Genomic DNA, 15,819 nt, shown 5'->3' with positions numbered 1-15,819 from the left:
TTATTTAAATCATATAATTTATTTCCCTTTGCTTGGGCTCTGTATTTAGTAAATAATTACAGATTAAAATTTGGATTCTGATAAAAGTCTACCTACATGCTTACTGGTCACATGAACTTCAAATGTAGTTACGTTTTTCATTATCAACAAACTGGTTTTCTGGTTTTTTCATTGAGTTTCATGAACTTAATTAATGTGAGTCTGCCCTGGAGAAATGCATTAGTTCTCAGTAGACTGACTTAATAAAATCTCTGGCAGCAAGGCTGAAGGTCCTAAATCATAGTCAGGTAACCAGAGTAGTGGATATGCCCTGCAAAGCCTCTCAGGTGACAGGATGCCTGCCTTCCCTTTGACAGGTACAACCCTGGTGTACTGTATGGCATATAAGCTTTGGATTTGTCCTGAGTTCAAATTCTGATTTGTCAGCTATGTGACCTCAGAAAAAAATTATTCAGCTATTCTGTTTCTTCATTTTATATAGGCAATAATAACTGTACCTGATACGACAGTTATTAAAATAATTGAGGTAAAGCAGTAGACCAGTGACTACACTTGATATTATTATCTACTTTCCTAATCCTTACCCCAACCTGATTACCTATTTATCTTGGGTTAGTTACTTACTTTTAGAAACCTCAGTTTCTTTCATGGTGAAATGGGAATAAAAAGATCTTACCTTTTAGGGATGTGGTGAAAATTCAAGATATGTTTAATATGATCCATTGGGAGCCTACTACGTGCCAGGTCATTTATACACATCAGCTTTAACCTCACAGCAATCCTGGCACATAAGAGATCCTCAATAAATGAAAACTATCATAATTTAATTAAATTATTCAGTTTAAACAATCACTTTTTCAATGAAATGTAGACTAAGAAATTTTTCTTCATGTTTCGTTGACCTTCTTGAGTATTCTAGCAGCTAAGTCTTGAGGTGAAGTACAAGAAGGTGTAATAGCACTTCACATTCTTTAGAGGGCTTTAATTTACTTCTATTTCTGACCAAGTTAAAACAGCATCAGAAAACCACCCACATCCCTCCATTACCCTATTCTCTATTTTCTCTTCTTTAATGTTTTCTTTTCCCTTACTTTCCTCATGTTCTCAGAAGACAGCAAGTACAATGAAGAGGAGGAAGAGACGGGTGGATATTAGAGATAAAGAGGGACTGAGAGAGATTATTCATTTCTCCCACTCTGGTTGAACAGAATACAGAATATTATATCATTGAGGGTAGTTCTGTGTTGACCCAGAACATTCTGGTTTACCAACTTCAAATTAAGATGCTGGGGTCATGAGGTACAGAGTTATGGATGGGGTGAGATGGGAGGCTTCATGGTGAGGCTGAAAGAACATCAACATCAGACACCTGGGTGCAAATCCTGGCTTTCCTAATTTTTCTTTTTTAAACTGTGTGACTGAGAACTATTAAGTACTCTGAGCCTCCATTCCCACTTTTATAAGTGAGGAATACTCATAATACCTACTCATATTTTGGTTGGAGTATGGACCCTGAGAGATAGAGGCTAGGGCAAGCCTGAGGACAACAGGCACTGGTGCTTTTGACTTGTAAGGGTCAAGTTTATAGATGGAATTTTTGAAAACAGGTCCATAGAGGAGAGGAGGGCTGATTGAACTAGCCCAAGAAGGAGGAGGCTTTGAGATTAAGGGAACATGGAGAAAAAAGAGGACTGTCAAGAGAGAAGAATTTGGGGGATATAGAGATGCATTTTTAAAAAGAGTGTTATGTTTAAGAAGTTTGTTAAGTAACACTTCCCTCTGTTTGCTCCCTAAAATATGTGAAACACACAAACAACTCCCCCCCCCCTCAAAAAAAACTTACATTTTTTTCCCCAAAAATTTGAAGATGGAATTCTAGTTTTTTGTTGGGTGGAAGGAATGTAGCCACATATTGAAATTGGGTTCACAGAAAAGACAGAGAGACCCATGGAGGCTGAGATACACTGTGGTCACATATAAGATAAGTCATGAAAGTACCTAGCAAAAAATCATTTTGGGGGAGAAGAAGTTCAAATAGTTTAAATGCTTTATAAAGAGTCACTTTACTAGTGACCCTGGTTTAATATTTTTTTCTCTCTAAACACATCACCTCTTGATTTATGCTAAGGATGTGAATCAGTAGGTGACATGCATGGGGAATAAACTGTGCATTTGTAAGCCTGCAAATGTTCTGAGGTGACTTTTTGTTTTAGGAAAACATACACAACAGAAGTAGGTGGCAACTTCATGGTCTTATTTGTTGTTCATGACATTATTTGCCCCGAAGTGCAGCTTACCAGGCTGCAACTGACTTGTTATTTCCCAGGCCTTCATCAGTTGGATCATTTCAGTTCTAAAGTCTGTATCTGTGAGCCTTGTCTAGGAGCTGTTGCTCGCTCTATCGTATGGCAGCTCCACGCCTCTATAATTTTGTTCCTTTTTAATACGATGTGCAATCAAGTATAATGCATGGGATATAAGCCTCAATTATTGTCAGTGTACTTAGGGACTCATACCAATTATAGTGATATTTCTCTGACAGGCTCCAGGCGAGCTGCAGCTTGGAGTTCTTCAACACAGAGAAACAAAGATATTTTCTTTATGGGAGGTTTACTAGTAGCATTTGAAATTCTTTAGTTTAAAACTCTCCTGGCTTTTTTCATTTAGATGTAGTAATTTTGTGCTTTATAGGAAGACATGTATTTAATCTGTACTGTTATAATTTAATATACTTTAGAACATACTAATTATAGTGAACCTTGTTTCCTTACAACTCAGCTAGGTGGAGGAGATGTTTCACAGCAGACCTATCCAGCAAAAATACTAGCCTTTGTTACCTTCTTTGACTGCTACTTAGCTCTCTTCACTACAAATCTCCTCCTCTTTCCAACTCATTCTTCAATTATTAACTTTCTGTCATTTCTTGATTTCTCCTTTCATCATCTTTAAGAGTTAATTCAAAATGGTTTTACTCTTTTTGAAACTTTCTACAAATATAAGAAAAAGCACCCCTATCTGACCTAATTTCTACCAATTTCCTTTGCCTTCCAACTCCAGAGTGACAGTTTTGGCCTCTTCAATGTTCCCTCCCCACACCTGAAGACAGAACATTGCTCTTTAACTTGTGCTGTTTTATTTGAATGCAACCCACTTCCTCCCTCTGAGCAAATGAGTCATTTTTTCTTTTTAAAGCAAGCCTTTAAAAATCTTCCATTTCTCTTCGGTTTAAAATTATTCTTTTTGTGAAGTACTTTATGAAGGTTGCTTTAGGCACTCAAGGATTATACTACTGACAATGTACAACATACCAAGAGTTTAAAATGTCAGATTAGATGGACAACACTTATCCTTCTTCTTCTTTTTATTATTCTTTATGGAGGCAAATGTTTACAATTTTGTTTTATTTTGTTTTGCAGTACTGAGGATTGAACCCAGGAGCTCACATGTGCTAGGCAAGCAAGCTGTACCACTGAGCTACTTTCCAGATTTTTAAATTTTCTTTTTGAGGCAGGGTTTTTGCAAAGTTGCACAGTCCTTGAACTTGCGATCCTCCTGTCTCAACCTCCCAAGTAACCAGAATTAAAGTGTGTACCTCTAGGCCTGTCTAAGGGGTTTTGTCTCTTGGTTCACTAGTGAATTATTTCCCAGAATCTCAATTACATAGATTTTCAATAAATATATGTTGAATTAAAAAATGATTGATTTTATCCTCCTCAATCTTTTCTTTTTGTGTGCTAAGGATTGAACAAAGGTCTCCCTAAGCATGCACTGTACCACTGAGCTAGAACCTCAGTTCCCTTCCTCATCTCTTTTAACTTTCTTAATAACATTTGTATAGTTAATAATTATCATGTTGAAATCTCTTGTAATTAAGTAGAAAATACTCATAAAAGGTATTGAAAATGAGAAATGTATTAAACTGCAGAAGATGCAACAATACTTTTTAGAAAAAGCCTAAAAAGAGACATTCATCTCAGTACAATTTATAGAATTTACATTAGCATATCAAATATCTTCTAATATATACATCTGATACTATGTAATAGGTTGCCTTGGTTTCAAAGTAATACAACTTTGTATTGCAACCATCAAAACAATAACTGATTTAGGCATGAGATACTAAAATAAATGGTGAAAGCTATTGCAGAAGAAGATATTTACAAAGCTTCAGATTCTCACCCAATAAATTACTTTTTATGAAAAGAAATTTTTGTCTTTTACACTGAAGAAATCTCATGAATTCCATCTTAATCACATGATCAAACATCCTAAAAATGTCACGAACTGCCATCATGTGCCTCCTGACATGATATACTGAGAAGGTAGGTGTATCACTTATAGAGTTTTTCTGCCCAAAGTGTTTAACATTTCACTTATTTATTTATGTATTTATTTATTGTAGTGCTGGGGATCAAACCAAGAGCTTGATGCATGCTACCACTAAGTTACATCCCCAGTCTTAGCATTTTAAATAACAACAAAAAAAATCAACTCCAAATTGAGGATGTTGCAGAATTGCTCTTAAAAAATGTCAGTGCCATAAAAATTGAACAAAGGTTGAGAAGCTGTTCTGACTAAAGAAGACTAAAGAGATATGACAACTACATGCAATACATGATCTTCAACTGATCCTAAACTGAAGGTAAAAAAACAAAACAAACTCCTTTAAAATGGTTTACATACAAACAACTATAAAGAACATTATTATAATATCTGGAGACAACTGTAATATATATTATCTTTGTTGTTGTTGTTGTTGGGGATTAAACCAAGGGGCACTTTACCACAGGGCTACATCTCCAGACCTTTTTATTTTGAGACAGGGTCTTGCTAAGTTGCAGAGGCTGCCCTTGAATCTGCAATCCTCCTGCCTCAGCCTCCCAAGTTGCTGGGATTACAGACAGGCATCCTCGTACCCAGCAAGACACTGTATATTAGATAACACTACTATGCCAATCTTAAATATCCTGATTATGATAATTATATTGTAGTTATGTAAGTGAATATTCTTGTTCTTAGAAGAGATAGACTAGTTCTAAGAGGTAAAGATTAATGGTGTCTGCAAATAATTCTCAATGATCAGAGGAAATAAAGTAACTCCTTACAATCATTCACACATCAAAATAATAATACATATGTATGTGCATGTGTATGTATGAGTATGTTTGTGTGTATGGACAAAGAGATTTTATAGATACATACATACCAACACATACACATACACAAAGGAGAAAAAATGAGATAAAATGTTAATTGATGAACCTGGTACATTGTATACATATATATGCGCGCGCGCGCGCACACACACACACACACACACACACACACATATCTTGCACCTTTCCTCCAGTTAAAAAATTTCTAAAGAAAATGTTCTTTAAAATCATTTAATATCACAAATTTAGGGTTATTTTGACTGCCTATTCAGATCCATAATGCTCAAAATTTTGGATAGTGACAACAAACTTTTTTTTATATTTTCTGCTTTTACTATCCTATTTGATTTTTCCTTATCCTTCTGTTCCCTGTCATCTTCCACACAGAGCCATTAGTAGTTCTGTTATGTGCATAAATACTTCAACAAATTCACTCATGTAGACTGAAATTGTTTCTCGAAGCAGGCCACAAATTCACTCATATAGACTGAAATTGTTTCTCGAAGCAGGAGGCTTCTCTCTAGGGCCTTTTAAAAAGATATCTCATGAATATCCTGAAGGAAGCCTGCTTTTTAGTTTTTAGGCTAACAATTTATCAAGGTAATAGAAACCATTTGTGTATCTGGAATAAAAGCTTTTATTTCCCTAGTATTTTTTTTTTCTTATTGTCTTTCATTTCGCCTTTAGTCACAGATCAAAGTGTAGCCTGCAGTACTGCTAAATAAACTCTTGCTTTAGTTTATAAAGAATTAGAGAAAAACAAGATTCCAGATAACACATAATATTTGCAATTATTAAATACTATGCATTCTGCAGTAAAGTGACTTGTGATATATTTGTACTCACATCAAGGGTAATTATTTTGAAATTATTTTATTCTACACTCTAAACCTCTTGATATTAACCTGTAAAGTACAAAAGCAGAATATTGGGGCTTACGTCATAGTTGCTCCTGGATCAGCAGTCATTTGATTGGTCACAAAAATAGCCACATTATATTCTGCACAAAGAAATTAAATTAAGAAACTTAGAGAAGGATAATAAGAAGATTAAAAGTTCATCATTTAGGTTTCAGAGCTTAGGAATATTATACATGAATTTATTTTATAAACAAGATCATATTCCCATTTTTCATTGATAACAGAAATTATTTTATTTAAAGTTATTATTTTATTATCAAAGTCAGAATCAATATTTTAATTTTAAGAGTTGTATTTCTTTCTCTTTCTTTCTTCTTTTTTTTTTTTTTTTGTGTGTGTGTGGTGCTGGGGAATTGAACCCAGGGCCTAGTGAATGCAAGGCAAGCACTCTACCAGCTGAGCTATATCCCCAGCCCATGAGTTGTATTTCTTTAAAAAAATTTTTTTTCCTTTTTTTATTTATTAAAGAGTTGTATTTCCATGATGGTAAAAAATATTACCTCCTGACATTATTCTGAGCTTCTCTGCAAAACATATAGTAATTTGGATAGTGCCATTTTATTTTAAAGATCTACCTTCTTAGAGCTGGGGTTGTGGCTCAGCAATAGAGCGCTTGCCTAGCACATGCAAGGCCCTGAGTTCGATCCTCAGCACCACATAAAAATAAACAAATAAAATAAAGGTATTGTGTCCAACTACAACTAAAAAATAAATATTAAAAAAAAAAGATTTACCTTCTGAGATTTTTTGGAGTCGTGACAACATCTGGGCCAATTTTTGTTGTCGTTCAGCCAACTCTCCACGACCACTGAAATCCACTCGAAAAAGTGCCATTATTGAATCAATGATCTGCACAGGATTAATGTAAAGTAAATATACATTCAAAAATAGAAGTAATAAGTCCATTAAAATATAGGAATTAATAGAAAAACATGGTAAATAGCTCTGTGAGTGAGCAATATTTAAAAGCTTGTACCAGTAGCTTGAAGATGCCAGCTTCTTCATGGAACTTTGCTGCTACATAATCAAGTAGCTCCATCTGATGTTCACCTAATGGAAAATGCAGTGAGAAAACGTTAGAAAAGGTAGGAGCAGCACACGCTAAGATCATTCGTGTCCCTGGGAACCAGGCAACAAAGAGTCCTTGAAGGATTCTCTTAATTATTTATGACTTTACTAAACATGATTGCATATCCTGCCTTAGCATGCATGGCAATTGCTACTTTATCCAAAAAGAATGTTGCTCTGGGGGCTGGGGGCAGAGCTCAGTGGTAGAGCTCATACCTCACATATTTGCATGAGGTCCTGGATTCAATACCCAGCCACACACACACACACACACACACACACACACACCTCTGTATTTCAAAGACAAAGAATAAGAAATTATTTGAGGGCATTTTAGTAACTGAGGACTTAGCAGATGATAAAATTGTGGGAAAACTAATTTGAAGAAAAGTTAATAAAACAAGGAAAAACAGTCCAAATTTTGTGTCACTCAATTGTAAATCAGTGCTGTCAACTTTTTTAAAATTTTAAAAAAGAATGATATGTATTTAAAAGTATTAAACTATAAAATTTATCCCTAGAAACTCTATTTTAGTGGATAATTTTAAATCACAGATTTTTAAAAATATTTACGTTTTAGTTATTTTATTTGTTAATTTTTACGTAAGTTGACACAATATCTTTATTTTATTTTTATTTGTGGTGCTGAGGATCAAATCCAGTGCCTCACGCATGCTAGGCAAGCACTCTACCTCTGAGTTACAACCCCAGCCCCAATCCCAGACATTTTTTACCAGAAATAATGATTGTATTAATGATCTGTTGTTACATTACAGTTTACCACAAATTTAGCAGATTAAAACAAAACACATTTATTGTTTCACAATTTCTATGGGCCAGGAATCATGGCATGACTCAACCAGGGCCTCTGAGTCCTGCCAACTTATAATAATCCAAACATCCAATTGCAGGGGCTCTTACTGGTATATGCACGCGCATACAGCACATTGTCCAGTACTGCATCATGGTCTACATTGAAGCGATCAGCAATGTCCCGAAGGCGATCCGGACGGCTGGAGTTTGCCATGATTAAGGATCCAATAAATCAATTCCAAAAAAAAGTACACAATAACTACAAAATATAACACCTTAAATAAGTAAAGTAACGGAGCCAAAACTGTGTACATGCAAAAGTATTCTGAAGGATCCTAGTAACCACTTAAATTCTGTACCAGATTTTATTTTTCACAAGTGCCTGAATTTACCTTATATAGTGTGATAACCATCATAGAAATGGTGAGGAGGTGGGGCTTGGACTGTAGCTCAGTGGCAGAGCACTTGCCTAGCATGTGTGAGGCACTGGTTCAATCCTAAACTCCACATATAAAATAAATTAATAAACAAAGATATCTACAACTAAAAAATATTTTTAAAAAGAACCTAATACCTCATCCAACTACTGTATTTCTTCTTTCATCCACTGGGCAATTACATGTGCCTCACTCCCTTAGTATTTATTTGCAAGAAGCTTCCATCACCTCACCCTACTGTAACCTAACCCTTGAACTCGCGATGACCAATATCAGTGATGTTTTTCAGTTTACAGTCTATATTTCCAAAACCTCTCTCTCCCTCTCTGTATACTATTATTGATTATTCTCTTCTTGAAATTTTCCTTTGCTTGGCTTCAACAACCAGATTGCCTCTTACTCCTCTACCTCTGTAAGTTCCTCATTTTAGCCACACCTCAAAGTTGTGTTCTTAATTCTCTTCCCTCTTCCAAGTTCTCTTCCTGCTTTGGTTAATTAATCTATATTTCTGGTCCCACCCTTCCTCAAGCTGAGTTCAGTACTTCCAACTGCCATTTGTATATCCTCCTGTACCTCACATTAAGCTCATTAAGATGAAACATCAGGGCTGGCTCAGTGGTAGAGCACTTGCCTGGTACGCGTGAGGCACTGGATTTGATTCTCAGCACCACATATAAATAAATTAATTAAATAAAGGTCAATTCACAAATAAAAATATTTTAAAAAATGGAACATCACTTTTCTCTGAAACATAATCTTCCCAATTCTATTGTTAGCCTCATTATTCTCCCAATATCTAAACAAAATCCCTGCGAGTAGTTTCTCAAAACTTTTTTATCCAAAAATGCAATCATTAAATCCTGTCATTTTCCTTCTGTTTCTTGTCCTTTTCTTTTTCTCTCTTTTTTTCTTTTTGTCACTCTTCCACTTAGATCAATTTCTCATTACTTGCCTAGATTTTTGCAAAAGTATGCAATTTATGCCCTCAGTGTGGTTTCCAAGCCTTTTGTGGCTAACCTTTCCAGCCTCACCTTGTATTCTGGACTACTTCACACTTCTATTAAGCTGAAGTTCTTTCTGTGACTCAAACAGCTTCAGCCCTTCTTCCTTTTGTGTTCTTTCTCTCCATATTTCCCCTTTGAGGCCATAGTTTGAATGAATTAAAGTCCTTCTATCTTCTATGAGCAAATTTCTTTGGAGAAGAGGATTAAAAAGATATAATTCCCTCCCCCCTCTCATTGTAGTTGAACACAATACCTTTATTTTAAATATTTATTTTTATGTGGTGCTAAGGATAGAACTCAGCACTTTGCACGTGCTATATGAATGCTCTACCACTTTTTTTTTTTGTCAGTTTTACACCAATCCCATGTGGAAAATGAAAATCTAACTAAAAATTGATTTGAGAAGTTGACCAGTAATTGTTTTTCCCTTTGGCTTTTCTCATTATTGCTGGTTTATGGAATGATTACGAAAATTACATATTTCAAACAAACTCTCTGTTAGTCACATTACTATATCATATTGTGTTAGCATCTTGTTTAAATAAAAGGGTTACAAAGTATTTTCTGTATCAATGAAGATAATTTTTCCTCCTGAGTAGCCACCTGCTCCTGGAAGTTGAGCCGTCACTAGGGGGCAATTTAAAAAGTCAATATTAATAGGAGTAAATAAACTTTGTACTAATGAATATATAAATACACATTGAATTTATGCTGGTTGCAATTCTTTAGTAAATTTGATAAAGAAAAAAATGATCCTTTTTTTAATAATTTTATTTTTAGCACAAAATTTTTTTTAAAAGAGAGAGAATTTTAATATTTATTTTTTAGTTTTTGGCGCACACAACGTCTTTGTTTGTATGTGGTGCTGAGGATCGAACCCGGGCCGCATGCATGCCAGGCGAGCGCTCTACCGCTTGAGCCACATCCCCAGCCCAAAAAATGATCCTTTCCAGGTGCAGTGGCGCACGCCTGGAGCCTGGAATCCCTGTGGCTGGGGAGGTTGAGGCAGGAGATTTCAAAGCCAGCCTCAGCAACAGCAAGGCACTAACCAACTCAGTGAGACCCTGTTTCTAAATAAAATACAAAATAGGGCTGGGGATGTGGCTCAGTGGCCTAGTGCTCCTGAGTTCAAACCCTAGTACCCCCTCCCAAAAAAACCAAAAAAAAGATCCTTTAGTTTCTAAAAAGTATGCGGTATTTTTCATTTTATTAATCAGTGGTGAAATAATAAGTATTCTGTGGGATAAATTAATTCAATAAAGAATTTCAACATTTTTCACTATGGAAAATACTCATGCAATTTAGTTGTTCCAAAGAAATGGAAGTAGAATTCAAATATTTTTTTTTTGGAGCGGGAGGGCAATATTAGAGTTTGAACCTAAGGGCTTCCTCACAAATGCTAGGCAAGAACTCTACCATTGAGCTATATCCCCAGTCATTTTTAAATTTAACTTTGGGACAGGATCTGGCTAAATTGCTCAGACTGCTCCTGAACTTGCAATTCTCCTGTCTTAACCTCCCTAGTAGCTGGGATTATAAGCATGCACCAATGCATCTGGCTACTAATTTTCTTTTTTATAAGAAATAATGACAAATATAATTTATGCTCTATAACTCATTTAAGTTACTTTCAATTAATGTATGACAAAAATTTAAGATGATTTTTTTTTCACACTGCAATAATTAACACTAGCGAGTTACTTTGTACCAGGTATGTGCATTATTTCATTTTAAAATAAATGAAATTTATTTATTTATTTTTAAAGATTTGGCACTATCATTATTTCTATTTTACTGATGAGGAAAATTAGAGAGGCAAAGCAATTTGCCCAAGGTCACACAGGTATTAATGGTAAAGCCAACACTGGAGTCAGACATTTTGATTCCAGTTTTTGCTATGTAAGTCAAAGAAATGCAAAGTAGTGTCTTTGTGAAATATTTTGCTTATTTTGTCTTAGGAAAATTGTTTTTAAGTATCTCTTAGGGCCAACCTTGCTTCACAGAAAGTAAAGGATTCTAGATGTCAACAGATTTTGTGTTATTTTATAAAATGACATAGAAAAGCTGGAATGGGGAAATTGAGACAGTGGATGCCTCTCCTTTCCAAAACATTCATATACCAATTTGCCTTTTTTTAAATTTCCATTCAGGTATTCCTGGTGCAGTATCTCAAGCATTTCATATTCAAAAACCAGCTCTGGTATCTGGGCAACTGTAGGCAGTTGACTTGATCTCTCTGAGCTTCAATTTTCTTACAAATTTGTTCAGATTATAAGATTATGTAAAGTGTCAGGAACACAGTAAATGCTGAATAATTGAATGCTATGATTATTACTGCGATTATGTTGTTGTCATGTGTCCTTACCACAAAGGGTATGAGAGAGCTGAGTTTTTCCAGTACGAAATTCTGTGAAATATAGAAATGGTAGTAAAAACATGCAGAGTTAGTTTTTAGATATTTTCATTAAAAAATCAAACACAGACTCAAGATATTATTGTTCTTTTTCCCAACTGTCAAATCTCACTCCAAAAGTACCTCTTGTGGTCTGGGGTTGTGGCTCAGTGGTAGAATGCTCACCTAGCATGTGAGGCCCTGGGTTTGATCCTCAGCACCACATAAAAATAAATAAAATAAAATAAAGGTATTGTGTCCATCTACAACTAAAAAAAAAACATGAAAAAATACCTCTTGTATCAATTCATACGTGGATTCTGCGCATATGAATACCAACAGTTACAAAAATAAGATTTTTTCCCACAGAACTGTCTTTTAAATAAAAATTAATTTAAATTTAATTTATTCCATTTCCATGGGAATATTTACATAATGAAAGTTTAGGTGCCAAAGGAAAGGAAAGGAAAACCTGGGGTTCTCCCACTGAACTGAAGGAACTGAAGAAATCTCAAACTGGTGGCAACCCCTAGTAACCAGTAGAAGCAAATTCTCTCTATATTCCCTATCTGCCAATTTAGGTCCATTGAACTCTCATAAATTAAAATTAAACAATAAACTTACAAATATCAGTAAATGCAGAATAAGATAAGCCACTAGGCCTGGGTCAATAGAAATAACGAAAACCAGATTTGGTTCCCCAAGTCAACAAAAACAACAAAACGGATTTAGTTCCTCAAGGACAGCAAATACTGAATTATCAAACATGGTATATAATGTGCTATGCATGAACTGTCTTTAAAAATGAGAGAATATAATCAGGGAAGAGAGAAACAAATCTCTTTGTTCATGGAACATGCATTGCCTAGATGTAAGATCAACCTCATTATTCAATTATCTTTTGAAGGAATAAGAGAAAAAAATTTACTCCCTCCTATAGTAATCAGAGATAAAAGGATGAAAAATATAAATAAGAACCATCTGTTTTTTAAAAAAATTTATTTTTTAGTTTTAAGTGGACACAATATCTCTATTTTATTTTTATGTGGTGCTGAGAATCGAACCCAGTGCCTCACGCATGCTAGGCAAGCGCACTACCATTTGAGCCACATCCCCAGCCCCAAGAACCATCTGTTAATGGATGGATTTGCAGCCCAAAATGATCTTGTATTATAATTGAGATTTCATAATGTTACAAAATAGGAAATTATTTGTCTATTTGTTGTTTAATTATCATTATTTTAAAAATATGTTTTTATTTTATTTTATTTACTTATTTATATGTGGTACTGAGTAATCAAACCCAGTACCTCACACAACCTAGGCAAGTGTTCCACTACTGAGTGAGCCACAACCCAGCCCCTGTTGTTTGTTTAATTATATGTGTGTATACAAAGATATGCATAAATATATATTTCATATAACAAAATATTAAGGTTCCACCTACCTCCAAAAGCTTCTGTGATTGCCATGCTTTCAATTCCACCTCCTAGCAACTTACTGGAAATAGAAAGAAAGCATTAGTAATAGGCATAGAAATAGGGATTTCAAGAAAGGAGAAGGAATTTGTATATTAGTTACCTGCCATCCATCCATCTATCTCACCCATCTATTTTTATAAACATGCACAGGAATTCTAGTCTGAACAAATGGCACTCTACCTGTTTAGTTCATAGGTTCAATATTGTGTATGGGCAGGTGGATCAACAAAGCAACTTATAAGCCCTGCTATTCTTACTTCTAGATACCAAAAGTAAATAAGTAAGTAAGGTCATTTTTTTTTTTGCATATGGGATTGAACACAGGAGCACTTAACCACTGAGCCCCAATCCCAATTTATTTTATTTTTTTTTATTTTGTGACAAGGTCTTGCCAAGTTGCCCATGCTGGCTTATAATAATTTGTAATCCTTCTGCCTCAGCCTCCTGAGTGGCTGCGATTACAGGCACTCCACTATTCTTTTAAATTGAATTGCAATTAAAATGTAGGGTCTTTGTTTGTTATTGTTTTACAGTGCTGGGGTTTGAACACAGCCAGGGTCTTGTGCATTGTAGGGAAGTGTTCTGCCACTGAGCTACATCCCCAGCCCAATGATCTTAGTTATTAATTGGGTTTTTCAAATTGTGCAGGGACGATGTTTCTAAAAGTCAACTGAATATTCAATTTTTTAATACAATGAGAAACACAAAAAGAAATCTCCAGGCATGGTGGCCCACGCCTGCAATCCCAGCAGCTCAGGAGGCTGAGACAAGAGGCCATGAGTTTAAAACCAGCCTCAGTAATGGTGAGGTGCTAAGCAACTCAGTGAGACCCTGTCTCTAAATAAAATATAAAAAAATAGGTCTAGGGATGTGGCTCAGCTGTTGAGTACCCCTGAGTTCAAACCCTGGTACCAAAAAAAAAGAAACACAAAAAGCAGATATTAGGAGAATCCAGAGATTGTCATCATATTTGGCTTATTTCACATAAACCAAATTTTAAGGACAACATGTCAGAATAGAAAATGCTTAAAGATGTTATAGGTAATATTAGCAGTCAGAAGAATAATTGCCAGGTTTTGATAGCATATATTTATTTGGTAACCCAATGTTTTAGGCATTTAATGTTCTTGATATGAAAAGAACTAAATTTAGTTATGATTTCATTCATTCATCAAATACAACAAACATTGTATTAACTGTGTTAATACCTGGTAGGAACACTTAAAAAACCTTTGTAGTTTCTATTAGCAAGTCTTTGGAGATATGATCACTGATTAGACAAAGCCTTAGGAGTTATGGATGTAGTTTGGGAATTTGGGAATAATAGAGAATTTACTAGTTTAAGAGAGCAATTTAAATGTAAATTGAAGCAATGTTGGAAGTTACAAACAAACTTAGTGAGGGATACAGACTTCAATGAAGAACACAAAAATCTAGATACTGACCTGTGTAGCTTGAATCTAAAGGACATGTAAGCTGAGCAATCACCCCATTTGGAGGCTTTGCCCTTGGAGATGTAACAGGTCAGGCAACTACTAAAAGAGAGCTTTACTTGCCTCTCCTCATCTTGTAAAAAAATCACCCTGAAAGGCTATAGCTCTGAAAAATACCAGACACAATTTCTGGTTAATATGTAATACAATCAGGCTGCAAAGGTAACTCCAAAATTTGTTTAGGAGTGTACCCCAGATTATTTGGGGTAATATAATTATTTCATTTGTGAAACTCAGGAAAATACAGAATTAGATGTAGAAATAATGTTTTATATCTAAGAAGATTTTAAAATAGAGATAAAACTTAAAACCCACAACTTACTATTTTCACAGTAATTTTCATGATGATTTTATATTTGTTCTTTGAGAACTTTTAAAATGTAAGGAAATTTGATCTTTTTATAATAGCAGAATAGTCTCTGGATAATTAAATGACATAGAGCTATGATTTTTTAAGTTGATATCTAAGTTCATAAACAGTATCTGAACATTTATGAGTGCCAAAGTCCCACTATATTTATAAGTTCATTAGTTTTCAAAAGATATTTAGGTAATTGGGAAGATCTTGCTTGTTAATAATTAGACAAAGTTCTTAAAGGAAATTATGAGAGCTACCAGTACCAAAATGAAGTCACTTATGTCAAACTAACAAAACAGAACCTGACAAGTCCACAGAATAGAAGTTCTCACACATACATGATTCAAACAAGACCTATTAAAAAACATTCCTCAGTAGACCAGTAATAGAACTTATTGGGAGAACTTCAAGACTGCAATGTTCTAGATGGAGTGCTTCTACAAGGATACATGCCTAGCAATGGCTGTCTCAGCCAATAAGCTAACACCAACTACAGTTAACAGTCTCCTGTGACTTTTGATCTTTGTAAATTTTGGTTTCTTTTTCTTTCACCCACCCTCCTGGATACACCTGTGGCCTGCCATAGCTTGTGTACTCCAAATTGCAATTCTCTACTATTCCCAAATAAATTCATTTATTTTGGAGCACCTGTCTCTCCATTTATTTTTAGACTGATGAAATACAATATACTAAATGT

The 15,819-nt window shown here is 34.9% G+C and overlaps 1 protein-coding gene across 2 annotated transcripts in view; it reads right to left on the bottom strand.

Annotated features, from left to right (window-relative positions):
- Positions 1 to 15,819, bottom strand: part of Dmc1 (DNA meiotic recombinase 1) — a 35,917-nt gene that overhangs the window by 11,240 nt on the left and 8,858 nt on the right. The window contains exons 6-12 of one of the 2 annotated variants that reach the window (XM_027931513.2): positions 13,238 to 13,290; positions 11,764 to 11,805; positions 9,953 to 10,025; positions 8,066 to 8,157; positions 7,053 to 7,126; positions 6,811 to 6,925; positions 6,096 to 6,156 (exon numbers count right to left, since the gene is read on the bottom strand). In XM_027931513.2, coding sequence (XP_027787314.1) covers positions 6,096 to 6,156; positions 6,811 to 6,925; positions 7,053 to 7,126; positions 8,066 to 8,157; positions 9,953 to 10,025; positions 11,764 to 11,805; positions 13,238 to 13,290 — 510 coding nt within the window. The remainder of the gene's footprint in view (positions 1 to 6,095; positions 6,157 to 6,810; positions 6,926 to 7,052; positions 7,127 to 8,065; positions 8,158 to 9,952; positions 10,026 to 11,763; positions 11,806 to 13,237; positions 13,291 to 15,819) is intronic. The other variant, XM_071609478.1, reaches the window with a different exon arrangement.

The sequence above is a fragment of the Marmota flaviventris genome, chromosome 3, assembly GCF_047511675.1.
Source record: "Marmota flaviventris isolate mMarFla1 chromosome 3, mMarFla1.hap1, whole genome shotgun sequence".
Classification (NCBI taxonomy): domain Eukaryota; kingdom Metazoa; phylum Chordata; class Mammalia; order Rodentia; family Sciuridae; genus Marmota; species Marmota flaviventris.
This window is presented reverse-complemented; position numbering and strand designations above follow the sequence as displayed.